The 15,736-nt window shown below is 39.4% G+C and overlaps 1 protein-coding gene across 1 annotated transcript in view; it reads right to left on the minus strand.

Annotated features, from left to right (window-relative positions):
* NELL1 (neural EGFL like 1) overlaps positions 1-15,736 on the minus strand; it is a 949,982-nt gene that overhangs the window by 353,861 nt on the left and 580,385 nt on the right. Inside the window, 1 exon segment of the mRNA XM_030918045.1 lies at positions 9,886-10,008. Coding sequence (XP_030773905.1) covers positions 9,886-10,008 — 123 coding nt within the window.

Raw genomic sequence — 15,736 nt, forward strand, 5'->3', positions numbered from 1 at the left:
GATGATTTTAAATGCTTCAGAGAGGTTTAGTTCCATTCAGACTATAGTCCGATCATTGGACTACCTTTGTCTTTTTCCAATTTGATAGCCTAGCATAGTGCCTGGCCCATCATAAGTACACAGTGAATATTTGTTCAATAATTTCTATGATGATTGCCTTGATTTATAAATTCATTCCAGCAAGTAAAAACAATTAATGATATTATAGATAGGCATTCTAAGAAGAGAAAAGGGATAGAATTATAAAACTAAAGAGAAGAGGCACATGTAAGAAAAACAGACTCATTCAGTTTTGTGGAAAGGGGGTACTTGAAATTAAATCTAGAACAATGTTTTCGAGCCCTTTTGTAAAGAGCCTTGAATATCTTAGAATGTTGATCATCCCAAAGAGACTTAATCAAAAAATTAAATGCCCGGGGTACTATACAAAACTAAGTAACAAGGAGGATTACAGAAAATGTATGTTGTTTCTTTCTACCTTGATAACATGATTGCAGATCCTATAGTCTCAAGGTACAGGTAGTTACCCAAATTGAATGTTCTGGAGAATGAGCAGGGTGGCTCAGCCATAGTCCTGTGCCTTGCCCTCCTAGGGACTAATTCCAGGTTCCCATGGACAAGAAATATATTAATAGCTGAAGGCTGTATCATAACAGATCTCAGGAAAAGGGGTAAAAAGCTTTAATAAAATATTTGGCCAATATATCAGTAAAAATCAGCCCATAGATGTTTTACAGATTTGAAGGATGTGAAATCGCCAATCTACAGTCCCTAAGTCATGCAGTAAAACTTTGTTTACACTAGCCTTTCTTCAAAAGGCAAACTATGGGCAAAAGTATATTTCTGCCTGGTAGCTTGTAGGCCTTCTTTTATTTCTTAACATGTGTTTAGCAACTTGTCATGTCCCTCTGTTGCCTTGACTGTCCAGCATGTTCAGTACCTCTCAGCTCTAAACCCAGCTCATAATATAATTGCAGAATAACTGAATGAGTCTAAAAAGGGTCAATAAGTAAGATTTTAAAATAGACATTATGCAAAAAGGAAGCTAGACTTAGCCTAATTATTGCCTCTCAAATTAGGCCAAAGGATTTGATCATTTCTGGTATGACTATATTCAGTGTCTATAGGACTTTCAGTATCTATAGGCATTAAACATAACATAGACTAAATTTTCTGTATGCAACAGACAATGTCTTTGAACTTAAATAACAGGTCCACTGATGATTTTTTCAAAACTATTAAAATACTATTACATAAAAATTCACTTCACAATTTTAATTTTTCTTCAATTTTTCAGAATAATGGTGTAGATTCTGCAGTAATACACCAAGCTACAAGAGCAGAGTTGATTTGCATTAAATCAACTGGCCAATTCTCATTTTGCATCTATGTATTTACTGAGCACCCATTATGCACAAGGTTTTATGTGGCAAAGGCTGAAATACAAACAGCTAAGTTTAGCAAGACATAATACATTGACTACTACAAGCAAAATTGAGAGAACAATTTATTCTGACTCAGTAGATCAAGGAAAAATGGGATTTGAGCTGGACCATGAGGGATGAATAGGATTTCAATTGGAAGAAGAGAGGATAGAATAAAGCACTCCAGTATAATAAATGATCCCAAGGAGAAGGAAAAGGGCCATGAAATCATCCATCTGGCCTGGTCTGTTGGGAAAATGATCAGTTAACTCTCAGGTGTGACTGGCAAGGTAATGGGGAAAGATGATATCACAAGAGATGAGGTTCAAACTATTCATATGGGACCACATGTCACAGGGCTTTGAGTGCTTTGCTAATAAATTTAGACTTCATTCAAAAAAAAATAGATTAAGAGAAAAAAATGTATGTTTTTTCCATCATTTTGTAGCCCACTCCTTCAGTCTATACCCATTTAAGCACGACATTAGGGTTCTGCATACTCTTGACAAACTAATTCTTACAACTGTATGTTAAAAATTTGTATCCCTGTGTTAAGAGCACTTTGTGATAACTGATTAAACTTAACTAAAAGGGATTTTTGTCATCCACGTTCACATCAATCTTGTCTTTATGCTTATGATTTATGGTCAAATCATCCAATAGTTCTAAAGAAATCTGAAAGTCAAATTTCTTACAGTAACATCACCTGGTCCAATTATTTCAATATGACACTTAAGAGAAGCTTAAACACTGCCAAAGGTATACCTCCCCGCTCCATCAGCCTCTATAGGTGGAAAATTTTAACTGGCTCTAATTACAATGAGCATAGTCCGCACTTGCTGCAAAGATTCTTCTGACCGATTGAGTCTGACCTTAAGCCACCTCTAATCTATCTACTTTCTGACTTTATAAATCAATCCTATGTGGGGTACAGTCTCAAATCCTTTCTTAAACTGTTACGAAATTGCTCTATAACCAGAAGAGCACTCTTAGAAATATGCTCACAATCCTCCCCTGATTTTCAATATGAATGTGTTTTTACAAACAGACCTGACCCTAATCGAGCCAAACTATTCCCTGATATCAGACAGTCTTGGCCCTCAACATTCTTTCCAATATTTTGTCTAAAAAAACGCACCTAAGGGCAGAATTTTAGACTGGCACCTTCCCGAATTCTTCCTCATTACATTAACCACGTTTCAAAACTATGTCTAGAGTGTTGTAAGTACTTTTGCCAAAGGCTTCCTATTCCTCTTGCTTTCTTAAAACTCCGCAAATTTCATCTTCTCTGATTCACAGTCCAGTAGTTTATATAGTTTATTATCCTTGGTGATACCTTAGTATAACAACTTACCTTTCTATTCTCCCTCTCCCTCTCCCTTTCTCTCATATTGCCTGTGAGCCTCTGAAAAACATCTTTGTACATGTGAGATGTCTGTTTGACTTATTTAATTCAGGACTGTGTTTACATCTTTAGCATGATCTTTCACATTAATCTTTCTGTCTATATCAAACCTCTGGCCTTCTGTTTCTGCCTTTCTGTGTTTTCCTTGTACACAGTTTATCCAGCAACTCATCAAACAGAAATTTCCAGGATGCAGCTTGTCTGCACATGCACTCAATGCAAACATACTCATAATGAATGGTTTCAGAGAACTACAGGAATCTGAAGAGCCTTAGAATAAAGATTTTCCCTATGTTCCTGGAGTTTCTACAGTGACCTGAATTTTATTGTAGTGATTTTATTTGAAAGGCAGTCAACATTAAAGTTGGTTTGAAGATTTCTTGAGAGAACGGGAGGTACTTGATTCAATTTCCCTGTCCTAGGCCCAATCATGGTACACTGGTCAGGGAGTGAGAAACCCCAAAGTTGGTGGGCCACATGAATGTACCAAGTGGCAAGATGGGCCTGAAGCTCCCATAGGGTTAACATTCATCCCCAAAATATCCCCAAACATAAGGGAGCAATATTCAATAGCAAATACAAAACTCCATGACAGGAGAAGAGAAAGATCATGGGAAAAAATTTAAAGCTTTGTATTTTAGTATCTTTAATTAGCAAGTTTTTCCTGCTTTTCAAACAAGGAGCCCATGCTTGCACTTTTTTCTGGGTTCTGCAAATTACAGAGTTAGTTTGCCAGTGGATTTCTATTACTTGCAACCAAAGAAATCCTAACTAATGCATATGCTTTTCGCATAGCTCTGTATTTTGAGTAATTCTTTACAATCCTCTTTCACACAAGATAATACCATTTTGTAAATGTTCTGTTGGGTTGGAAGAATTTGTTCAAATCTTTCTCCAACACTAAATGGTGAAATCCCCAGGGCCTTGTCTTACTTGATTTTGCTCTTTTGGTGCCCAGACACAGAATTCACACTCACTGAATGTTTTATAAATAAATGTCAATATTATCAGTCATTAAGACAAGAATGCTTTCAAAGATCACCACATTCTATCCAGAACTAATGACAGGTAAGAGAGAAGACTTCGTCTATCAGCTGCATATTGACAACTGCCTAGTTAAAGCTCACTTTCTGTTTTGGCATTAATGCAGGACTGGGAAAGCAGATAAACACTCTGCAGATGATAAGCCTAACCTTCATGTCAGGTAATGCAAATCTGACTTGAAACTGTTTGCAAGCGTTTTGTCCATTTAAACTCAAATGCCAAAATATTGAGCAAAACATATTGCAGAGTTTCAGAATGATTTTAGTCTATTTATTACGTGAGCAATTTTTAAAAAAAATTCTAGATTGTCATTGTACACTGTCTTCCCTTTCTATTTTCTCTTTAGTTTCTAGTTAGAATACAATGTATGTGAGAGAGAGTTAAATGATAAACAGCCAAGGGAGGAAGAGGAAAGAAAAAGAGAAGGAAAAGGGGGAGGAAAAAGAAAAGGAGGAAAGGGAGGGAAAAAACTAAAAGCAGTTCCACTAGTTGACTTAAATCACATTCAACTACGTCTTACTTAAAATTTACTTGTGAAATAGAATAACAGCATCAACTTCTCAAGATGATGGTGGGAACTAAATGAGATAACATATACGAATACACACATCAAGGTGTCTTGCACATACTTAAGAGTTTTTGTAGCTGAACGAGTATTTTCCCTCCAAAAGAAGCAAAGATGCCTTACATGGGCATCAACCACCACGGAAGCCCATCTGAGAGAATTCACACCAATTAGTATTGTTTTAGAAATTGCTGTCTTACGTAATGCTTATTAAAAGGCACATTAACTGTTTACTTCTAACCAAATTTAGTCAAGTCTATGAACAATACCATGTCTATCTAGAAAAGCTTTCTATATTTAACACTTAAAAAGACTTAGTTGGCCGGGCGCTGGAGCTCACACCTGTAATCCCAGCACTTTGGGAGGCCGAGGCAGGCGGATCACGAGGTCAGGAGATCGAGACCATCCTGGCGAACACGGTGAAACCCCGTCTCTACTAAAAATACAAAAAAAAAAAAAAAAAAAATAAGCTGTGCCTGGTGGCGGGCGCCTGTAGTCCCAGCTATTCCGGAGGCTGAGGCAGGAGATGACGTGAAACCGGGAGGCGGAGCTTGCAGTGAGCCAAGATCACACCACTACACTCCACCCTCCACAACAGAGCGAGACTGCGTCTCTAAAAATAAAAAGACTTAGTTTCGCTGAGAGCAGTGCCTCATGCCTGTAATCCCAGTCCTTTGGGGAGCTGAGGCAGGCAAATCACTTGAGGTCAGGAGTTAGAAACCAGTCTGGCCAACGTGGTGAAACCCCATCTCTACTAAAAATACAGAAATTAGCCGAGCGTGGTGGGGCACGTCTGCAATCCCAGCTACTCAGTAACTGAGGCAGGATAATCACTGGAAGCCAGGAGGTGGTTACAACGAGCTGAGATCAAGCCACCGCACTCCAGTCTGGGTGACAGAGCAAGACCCTGTCTCAAAAAAATAAAAAGTAAAAATAAAAAAGACTTAGTTCAAGTTGTCTGGTTATTCTTGTCCAACTACCACTGTAAATGTTTGAGTTACAGGTGGCAAAGTTAACTATAAAGTGTATGTCCTGAAATTGAGACACAAATTTGGTTATTTCAGGCAGAAGACCATAAACTGCCATCCTCCTCCTCCTCCTCCTCTTCTTTCTTCTTTATCATAAGACTAATACTAGTCTTTAGTTTATATAGCATTTTATAGTTTAAAACACCAAATATGTATTCCCTTAGTGATTCTATGCAATAATACTGTGTCTGGAATTGGTGGGTTCTTGGTCTCACTGACTTCAAGAATGAAGCTACGGACGCTTGCGGTGTTATAGTTCTTAAAGATGGTGTGTCGGGAGTTTGTTCCTTCAGACATTCAGATGTGTCTGGAGCTACTTCTTTCTGGTGGGTTCGTGGTTTTGCTGTCAGGAGTGAAGCTGCAGACCTTCGTGGTGAGTGTTACAGCTCATAAAGGCAGCGTGGACCCACACAGTGAGCAGCAGCAAGATTTATTGCAAGAGTGAAAGAACAAACCTTCCACAGACTGGAAAGGGACCAGAACAGGTTGCCTGGTTCAGGCAGCCTGCTTTTATTCCCTTATCTGCCCCCCCCCCCCCCAAAGCCTGCTGACTGGTCCATCTTACAGAGAGCTGATTGGTCTATTTTACAGAGGGCTGATTGGTCTGTTTTGACACAGGGCTGATTGGTACGTTTATAATCCTTGAGCTAGACACAGAGTGCTAGACAGAAAAGTTCTGTAAATCACCACTAGGTTAGCTAGACACAGAGTTAGCTAGATACAGAGTACCGATTGGTGTATTTACAAACCTTGAAGGAGACACAGAATGCTGATTGGTGCATTTACAACCCTTGAGCTAGACACAGAGTTCTAGACAGGTAAGTTCTCCAAGTCCCACTAGGTTAGCTAGATACAGAGTGCTGATTGGTGCACATACAATCCTCTGGCTAAATATAAAAGTTCTCCAAGTCTCCATCCGCTCAGGAGCCCAGCTGGCTTCACCCAGTGGATCCTGCAGTGGGGCTGCAGGTGGAGCTACCCGTGGGTCCCCAGCAGCGGCCTGCACTCCTCAGCCCTTGGGCAGGGATGGGACCAGGCAGCACGGAGCAGGGGGCGGCGCCCAGGGAGGCTCAGGCCACGCAGGAGCCCACCACAGTTGGGGGGAGCTCAGACATGGCGGGCTGCAGGTCCTGAACCCTGCCTGGCGGGGAGGCAGCTAAGGCCCGGGGAGAATTTGAGTGCAGCCCTGGCACTACGGGGGGACCCCGCACAACCTCCACAGCTGCTGGCCCAGGTGCTAAGCCCCTCGCTGCCCTGGATCTGCAGCGCCCGTCTGCGGCTCTGTGTGCGGCCAGCCTGGCCCTCCTCCATGCCTACCGGAACTCACACTGGCCCGGGAGCGCAGCACCAGTTCCTGCCCACGCCTCTCCTTCCACACCTCCCTGCAAGCAGAAGGAGGAGGCTCCGGCCTCAGCCAGCCCAGAGAGGGGCTCCCACGCTGCAGTGGCGGGCTGAAGGGCTCCTCAAGCACTGCCAGAGTGGACACCCGGGCTGAGGAGGCGCTGGAGGAGGCGCTGAGAGTGAGGGTTACTAGCATATTGTCACCTCTCAATACTGTTAGATAAATAGGGAAAGTAATACTAATCTATATATAGATAGATAGATTTTTTTTTTTTTTTTGAGATGGAGTCTTGCTCCTTCCCCAGGCTGGAGTGCAGTAGCATGATCTCGGCTCACTGCAACCTCTGCCTCCCAGGTTCGAGCGATTCTCCTGCCTCAAGCCTCCCCAGTACCTGGGATTACACGCACACACCATGCCCAGGTAATGTTTGTTTTTGTTTTGGTTTGGTTTGGTTTGGTTTGGTTTGTAGTAGAGATGGGGTTTCGTCATATTGGCCAGGCTAGTCTGGAACTCCTGACCTCAGGTGATCCACCCACCTCGGGATCCCAAAGCACTGGGATTACAGGCCTGAGCCACCGCGCCCGGCCCTAACCATATTTTAATATGTAATATGTAAAAATATAAAAGTTACAATTCCCCAATAATGAAAGCAGGTGCAAAGTACCAGTAGTGAAAGCAGGTATAGAGTACAAGCTCTTTATCCAATTGTTCAGCTACACCACATTGCTTTCCCACGTAGCATTTATAAAACACAAGACTTTTCCTTACTGAGGTCAGCACAATTGATTATGAGAATGTCTTTAAGAAAATTATTTTTCCTAATTCATAACTTTCAAGGGAAGATTTGTTTCCCCTCACAGTCTGTGGACACCAGGAACATTATTTGTACTCATATTTTTTCACAGCTAGACTTAGAAAATTCTACAAAGGTGAAACCACCACTTATCACAATGGCAAGAGAGGACTTGGCAAATACAAACTCACAGGACAAGGGCAATTAATATTATTTTATGAGGTAACATAATTCTGAAAAAAGTGCATTAAAATCCCTATGTTGCTCCTCAGATTTATAGCACTAGCATGCAGTTACCAGCAGTGGGCTTGATAATCCATGGAATTACATTAACGTTTTTGTTTCTTTTTTTTGCTTTGGAAATTTCCTTAGCCTTTTAAAAAGGCTGAGCACTCGTTTATTTGCTTCAGGGTACTTTAGAAAAAATACACATGAATATTCACATAAAAAAGACCATTGGAAGAAATGCAAATAATATGGAATTCATAGCAATAAGTGAATTTTCTTTTTTCACACACCCATGGGTAACAAGGGGACTAGTTTGCATGTTTCCAGTCTTTATGTATTTACATAAATATGTAGATAGATATTTATAAATATTAACTTAAGTATTTAATGACACTATATTGCTCTGAACTTGACTTTATTTTTTTTTCTCAAAAATATGTAGGGTATCTTTCAATGTGACGTGTAGGTGTATGTGTTTGTGTGTGTGCATGTGTGTACATACAAATGTTTAGAGTTTTAAACTACAGCATTCTACTCTATAAAATGAATATGCCAAAATAAATGTAATCATTCCAAGACTGATGGATATTTTGGTTGTTTCCAGTTTTCAGTGAATACACAGTGCTGCAAAAAAACACTCTACATACTTTTCCCCCTCTTCATGAACCTGTGCTTTTTTAGAATGAATTTCAAGAGGTAAAATTGATGGAATCAATAGAATACATACTTTGAATGTTGATAAATTTTGTCAAATTGCTGTTAAAAAAAAAAACAAAGAGTTTTACCAATTTACACTCACCATCATGTATTAGGCTTTCTGCTTACCTCACCTTAACCAACACAGAATAAAATCAATCTTTTAAAATTCCTCCCCAATCCAATCCATAAATATAATGACTTAGTCACTGTAAATGATTTTTCACTCATTACCAGCATTTCAGCCCTGCAGAGGAATACTGACAATGTGTTTACTATGTATCTTTGGGCAAGTTACTTAACCTCTCTGTGTCTCAATTTTATCGCTTCTAAACTGAGGATAATAATACCTACCTCATAGGATGTCTTTTGTTTTCTTGTTAATGTTGCCTATTTTTTCATTATGATTGTGCCTTTCCTCTTTGGTGATTTGGTGAGTTAACACATAGTAAACAAGCACCTACTGCGTGCAAGGCACGACTCTAAACGGCAGAGACAATAGGGGGACAATATCAAGTGTTCACTGTCATGGAGCTTACATCCTAGTGGGGAGGCAGATAACACAGAGACAAGCAAACACATAAACATGTAATGTTATGTCAGGTTGTGTTTGTGAAGAAAAAATTCAAGCACGGTGTGGGCTAAGAAGTACTAAGGTGCTATTTTAGATAGGGTGGTCAAAGAACATTTCTGTGATGCGGGGACATCTGAGTAGAGACATGAAAGAGATGAGCATTAAGGCTGAGGCAACAGCAATGCTGAAGGAATAACAGGGACCCAGTAGGCTGAGGCAAAGGGATTGAGGGTGAGAAGAAAGAGAAGTGTCAGCTGTGAGGAGCCAGGGAGCAGATGCTGAATGCCGTCATAAGTACCAGAAGGAGGAATTTTAATTTTATTCTAAATGCTAAGGGAAGCCAGAGCACTGGCCTCTGAATTGATAAACTGCTGCAAGACACTGAGCAAGGCTAAAACTGTGAGTTTCCTACCCAAGCAGGTACTTCAAGTGTGGAGAGAAACAGTGTCCACTTGTTCTTCGGGGAAAGCTCACAGGAAAGAAAAGCCCACATCCACAATCGAAGCTTGCCTCACAAACTCACGCCAAGAGGCAAAGCTGAACAGAGCCATCAAGTTATGTAACTGTGCCCCTGACCCACACCTATACCTTTTTCTTTCAACTCAAAAGCTAAATCTAAAGCATTTTTCTTTTTCCCTGATACACAGTACCCTTGCCAGTTGATAAACCAGGAGCAGGAACCCTGGCTGTGTTCCACCAAGAGTTACCAAGAAGGTCTGACACATGAGTGCCAAGAGCCCAGGCAGAATGGCTGCTCACAACTCAGCCCTAAGGCGGTAAGCCTACCTCTGCAGATGGTCCCATTCCCCACGTAGCCCGGTTTGCAGGTGCAGCTGTGTCCCTGGACAGTGTTGGTGCAGATGGCATTCTCGTCACAGTTGTGCTGGCCGCTGCCACATTCATCGTGTTCTGTTTCCAGGGTGAGAGAAAAAGAGAAACACCTTTTCTTAAGTTGGAATTACTGGTATTGGGAAACGTAGCTGGAATTCACCAAATAAGAATGACAGTGACTACCACATGTCACTACCTTACTATGTGCCTAAAGGTTCCTGTTGAAATCTAAACTCTGAAAGAAAGATGTTATTATCCCTACTTTGCAGGTAAAGAAACAGTGTCAGAGAAGTCAAACAACTCCTGTCCGTCACACAATTGGTAAGTGCTGCGCTAAGGCCGTTGTTTCTTCCACCTTCTGAAAAAGTTTTCACAGAGATTCCAAGGTAATGGCTCTCAATAGGGGGAATTTTGCACTGCCTCACCCTGCAAACATTTGATATATTAGGGGGTATTTTTGGTTGCCATTATTGGGAACAGGAGGTGATACTGAAACCTAGGGAATAAAGGCCAGGAATGCTGCTAAGCATTGTACGATGTGCAGGACTGCTCAAAACAACGAACTAGCCAGCCTAGGACCTCCACAATGCTGAAAAATGTCCACAATTGGAAACCTTCCCCTCAGGTTACAAAAAAGAGAAGAGAAGAGAAGGGAGAGGGGAGAGGGGAGAGGGGAGAAGGGAGAAGGAAAAGGGGAGGGGAGGGGAGGGGAGGGGAGCGGTGGGGAGGGGAGGGGAGGGAAGGGACAAATCTATATTAGAGATTCCATGGCTTATTTAGAACAAAGAGGATAAAACTGAAGAGGAAGGCCGGTGAATATAGCCTAGCAAAGGAGAATTTCCCAACACAATTTTCAAAGGAGTACCACTGGTCACAGGGAAGGCTGGCAAGCACAGGATTGTGCTGAGAGTAGGAAAAGGATTTACTCTGAGGCCTCTGTTTAAGGGCCTTCAGCAATTTCGCTCTAATTTTCCATATAGCCCACGTTCATAGGGTTCAGATCTAACCTCTGCATAGCTGCCTGCCGTATAGTGATATGTAGTTACATATATTCAGATAGCTGTGGCATCCTTGATCCACAAGACATGGAGAGAAACCGATCTAACCCTACAAAACAGATGAAAAGATTCCAAGTTAGAAACTAAGGTTTCATAGATAACTATAATTTCCTCTCATAATCAGCAAGTTTATGGAGTTACCCAAATGACTCCTCTATAAATAAACAATATGGCAAAGTTTATATCCTTTATTCCTTTTTAACATCTGCTAGTATAATTTCTCACAAATTTTAAGAAGAAAAATCCGGTAGGGCCATTCGAATCACAAATAGTTATAAAACAAGAATAGAAATTCCAGCCCGAAACCTCAAGGAAATAACACTAATTGGAACAAAACAAAAAATTCAATATAGTTTGTTAAGTGAATTGTTCAACCAATGTACCAATCATTTGAAATATCATCAATCTTCATTTATTTTTTATTATAAATTTCCTAATGGGGGTCCAGTAATGAGAAAGGTTAAATCCTGCAAAATAGGACTGTTTTCATCACACACACACAACAGAGGTAGGGCACACACCTGCATCTGATTGTTGATTTAATACTTGGGATTTTCCAAATAAAATTTTTATTTAGGCCTTTAGACCAACCCAACTGTCAGCAAGAAATGTGCACAGGTTAGCAAACAGTGAGAAAAGAAGATAAGATTTCTGAGGACACACCTCAAGTCTGTGCTCAAGTCATCTCCAGCACACTGCAAAAAATAGTATACTCCTGTGCATGTCCACTTGAATTTACAAACCTATCAAGTACCTAGTATGTGCACTACCAGACAATGTTAGAAACATTAAAAAGTCTAAGAATTCAGACTTATACTCCAAGAGTTTTCAGTCTCCTTCTTTAAATTCATTTAATAAATAATGATTATGGTCTGTACTGGGAATACAACGATGAGTAGATATGGTCTCTGCTAGCCTGAACATTTTAATAGGGGTAACTAACTGGAACACAGAAGAGAAGTGATAAGAGTTATAAGTAGTTGACCTTATATTTTATCATACAAATGGAACATATTTTAGAATGAAAGGGTGCTCCACTAATAATTACACTGGGATAACAAGCATAACTCAGAATGACCCAGGCAAACTAGCATGTGTGGTCATGCTAGATAAGAGGAATAAAGATAAGCTAGACTGAGAGTTCATTGGAGGGAAGAAATTCCTTCTAACGGAAGGAATAGAAAAGCCCTCTCACAAAAGGTAGTATTTGAAATAATCTTTCACGAATGGTCAAAGTTTCTCAATTAGAGTTGCTCATAATAATACCTTACATAATGTTATTGAATCTAGAGAATGCCAAGCACTGAAGTCAATATTTTACACATATTATACCATTTAATTCTCCCAACAATTAAATGAAGTAAGTTTGCTGATTTACAATGAAGAAACTTAGACAAAAGTACTTTATATAATAACTTTCCTAAGATCATGGAACTGGTAAGTAGAAAAACTCAGATTGTGAATGTAGACACTAGATGAACAAACATGTCACTGAGCAGTTAGAAATTAATTTGGATGTGGCTGAAACTAAACCATGACATGTGGAAATGATATCATAATGCAAACAATGAACTGTCTTCCTGTATTCTAGCCCTCAATTCCTACTGAGATCTCCTACATACTTACTGAAAACAGATGACCTATTCCCAAAGAACAAAGGCTATAGAACTTCCACATTTCATTTTCTTTAGTCATGCCCAAGTTTTCAAAATGACCAGCGTCTTCAACACTGTGTTTAACAGAGACAGCCAAAGAAAATATAGTTTTCTTCTATAAATATCACATTCCTTTCAGGATACTAAGGATGCTGCAAAAGATAGGACAAGTGCTTGTGAAAGATGGACTGGCATTTAGGTTAAGAGTATGAACTCCAAAGCACCGGCCTAGATTAGAAGATCCTGATTTGCCAATTACAAGCTAAGTGTACTCAAGTAAGTTACTCAACCTCTCTGTTTTAGATTCCTCATTGTAAAATGTGGAAAATGATAGAACCTATCACTTGGGATTGTTTTGAGAACTAAATTAATTAATATAGGTAGAAAACTTACTACGGTATATTATAGCCGGTAAATGCTCCATAAATGTTAGGTATTTGATTGTCGCTGCTGCTTCTGCTACTACTACTAATTCTACTAATATTGCTGCTACAATTACTTGCGGGTAGACTTAATCATACGATGGTGGTTACAGTTGAATTGAGACAGATGTTATCAAGATGATTAATTAGAGGTGTCCAGCACTCACCTCCCAAACAAAGGACCACAACAACCAGTAGATAACCACAAATCAAACAGAGTATATTTTAAGGAAGAATACTGGGATTCAGTAGAAAAGTTATGAAGACCTTCTAAGGTTCAGAAACTTAAAAGGCATTATAGAAAGGAACACAAAGCACCTGGTATCAATTAGTTTCAAGTCAAGAGGGACTCCTATTGTGGGAAAAAAGAAAGTGGGAGACTGCCAGCAGCCATATTCCCACCATGGACACCAGCAATTCTAGCTACAGAAGACCTTCACAGCCCTTAAAAGGCCCTGATCCCAGCATAGGAAGCATTTGGAATCCAAACAACTTCATACTTCCAGAGAGGGAAAACATGCCGAGTCCTTTCTACTCCCCTGGATCCAGGATGCTGAAGCACAATACCATTTGAAGAGCAGAGTTGCCACCATAATGTATCCATTCCTAGGATCCAATAGTCACTGTATGTCCATATTCCTAAGGTCTTGCTGCCATCCCACCACATATACCCAGAAGGCTGCAGCATCATGACACGAGACGGACATAGAAACGTTACCTCGGTACAGAGGGAGTCAACACACAAAAGCAAATGAAGTCTAAGAAATGACTGAAAATGAATTCAAAATGATGATCTTAAGGAAATTCATCAAGATATAAGAGAACACAGACATTTCAACAAAATCAGAAAGACTGCATGATTTGAATGAGATATTCAACAAAGAGATAGATATCACAAAACAAAATCAGAGAAATCTTGAAACAGAACAAATCAATGAATGAAATAAAACTTTAATTGAGAACTTCAATAATAGGCTAGTTTCAAGCAGAATAATTTTTAAACTTGAAGACAGCTCTTTTGAAGAAACTCAGTCAGACAAAAATAAGAAGACATTTTAAAATAATAAATTAAGCCTAAAAGGACATATGGGCCACCATTAAGTAAATAAATATGTGAAGTTTGGAAGTTGTAAGAAGAAAAGATGGGAAATGGCATAGAAAACCTACTTTAAAGAAATAATAGTCATAGGCTGGGCATCGTGGCACATACCTATAATCCCAACACTTTGGGAGGCTGAGACAGAAGAATCACTTGGAGTTTGAGACCAGAGTAGGGAAGATGGTGATGTGTCATATCTACCAAAAAGAAAAATCTGGGTTATGGTGGCACACACCTGTGGTCATAACTTCGCAGGAGGATCACTTGAGCCCAGGAGGTCGAGGTTGCAGTGAACCATGTTCATGCCACTGCATTCCAGCTTGGGTGATAGAGAGAGACCTTGTCTCAAAAAATAATAATAATAAAATAATAATATCAGTTAAAAACTTCCCAATACTTGGGAGAGATATGGCCACCCAGATTTAGAAAGCTCCCAAATAAATTCAACCCAAAAAGGTCCTTGCCAAAGCACATTATAGTCAAACTTTCAAAAGGCGAAGATAAAGATGGAATGCTAAAAACTGAGAGAAAAACATCAAATCCCATATAAGGATATCCCATCAGACTAACAGTAGATTTTCCAGCAGGCCAGCAAAGAATGGGATGATACATTCAAAGTTCTGAAAGAAAAAACAACTGCCACCAAGGAACCCTATACACAGAAAAACTAACCATCAGAAATGATGGAGAAACAGTCTTTCTTAGACAGGCAAAAACTGAGGAAATTCATTACCAGTAGACCTGACCTACAAGAAAAGCTTAACAAAGTCCTACCTCAGGAAGTGAAGGGCAATATATACTTTTTTTTTGAGTCATATACTTTCATGAAAGTCGTACTCATATATAACTCACCAGTAGAGCAGATAAACAAATACAAAGGGAATGGGATAACACATTACTATTACAGAAAACCACCAAACCACAAAGATAAACAGTAAGAGAAGAAGAAAGGAACAAAGGGTATAAAAAACAACCAGAAAACGATTAACAAAATAACAGAAGTACTCATCTATCAATATAAACCTCAAATGTAAATGGTTTTGATTTCCCAATTAAAATTAAAATATGTGGACTGGTTGAATGGATTTTTGGTAAGACCCAACTATATGAAGCTCATAAGAAACTAATATCACCTGTGAAAACACACACCATCTAAAAGTATAGGTACAGAAAAATGTATTCCACACAAATAGAAATCAAAAGTGAGCAGAAGTAGCTATGTTTATATCAGATGAAATAGATATTAAGTAAAAAAGGAAAGACAAAGAATGTCATTATATACATTATATAATAAGAGAATCAATTCGGCAAATATATATAACAATTGTAAATACACATGTGTCCAGCACTAGAGGACCCAAATTCATAAAGCAAATGTTACTAGATCTGAAGAGAGAAAGACAGAGAGAGAGAGAAGAAATTCCAATACAATAATGACAGGGGCCTTGAACAACTCCCTCTTAGCATTAGATAGATGATTTAGACAGAACATCAACAAAAAAAGACTGGATTTAAACTGGACTTTAAGCCAAATAGATATAAGAAACATTTGCAGAACAATATATCCAATGA

The sequence above is a fragment of the Rhinopithecus roxellana genome, chromosome 15 (genome assembly GCF_007565055.1).
Source record: "Rhinopithecus roxellana isolate Shanxi Qingling chromosome 15, ASM756505v1, whole genome shotgun sequence".
Classification (NCBI taxonomy): Eukaryota; Metazoa; Chordata; class Mammalia; order Primates; family Cercopithecidae; genus Rhinopithecus; species Rhinopithecus roxellana.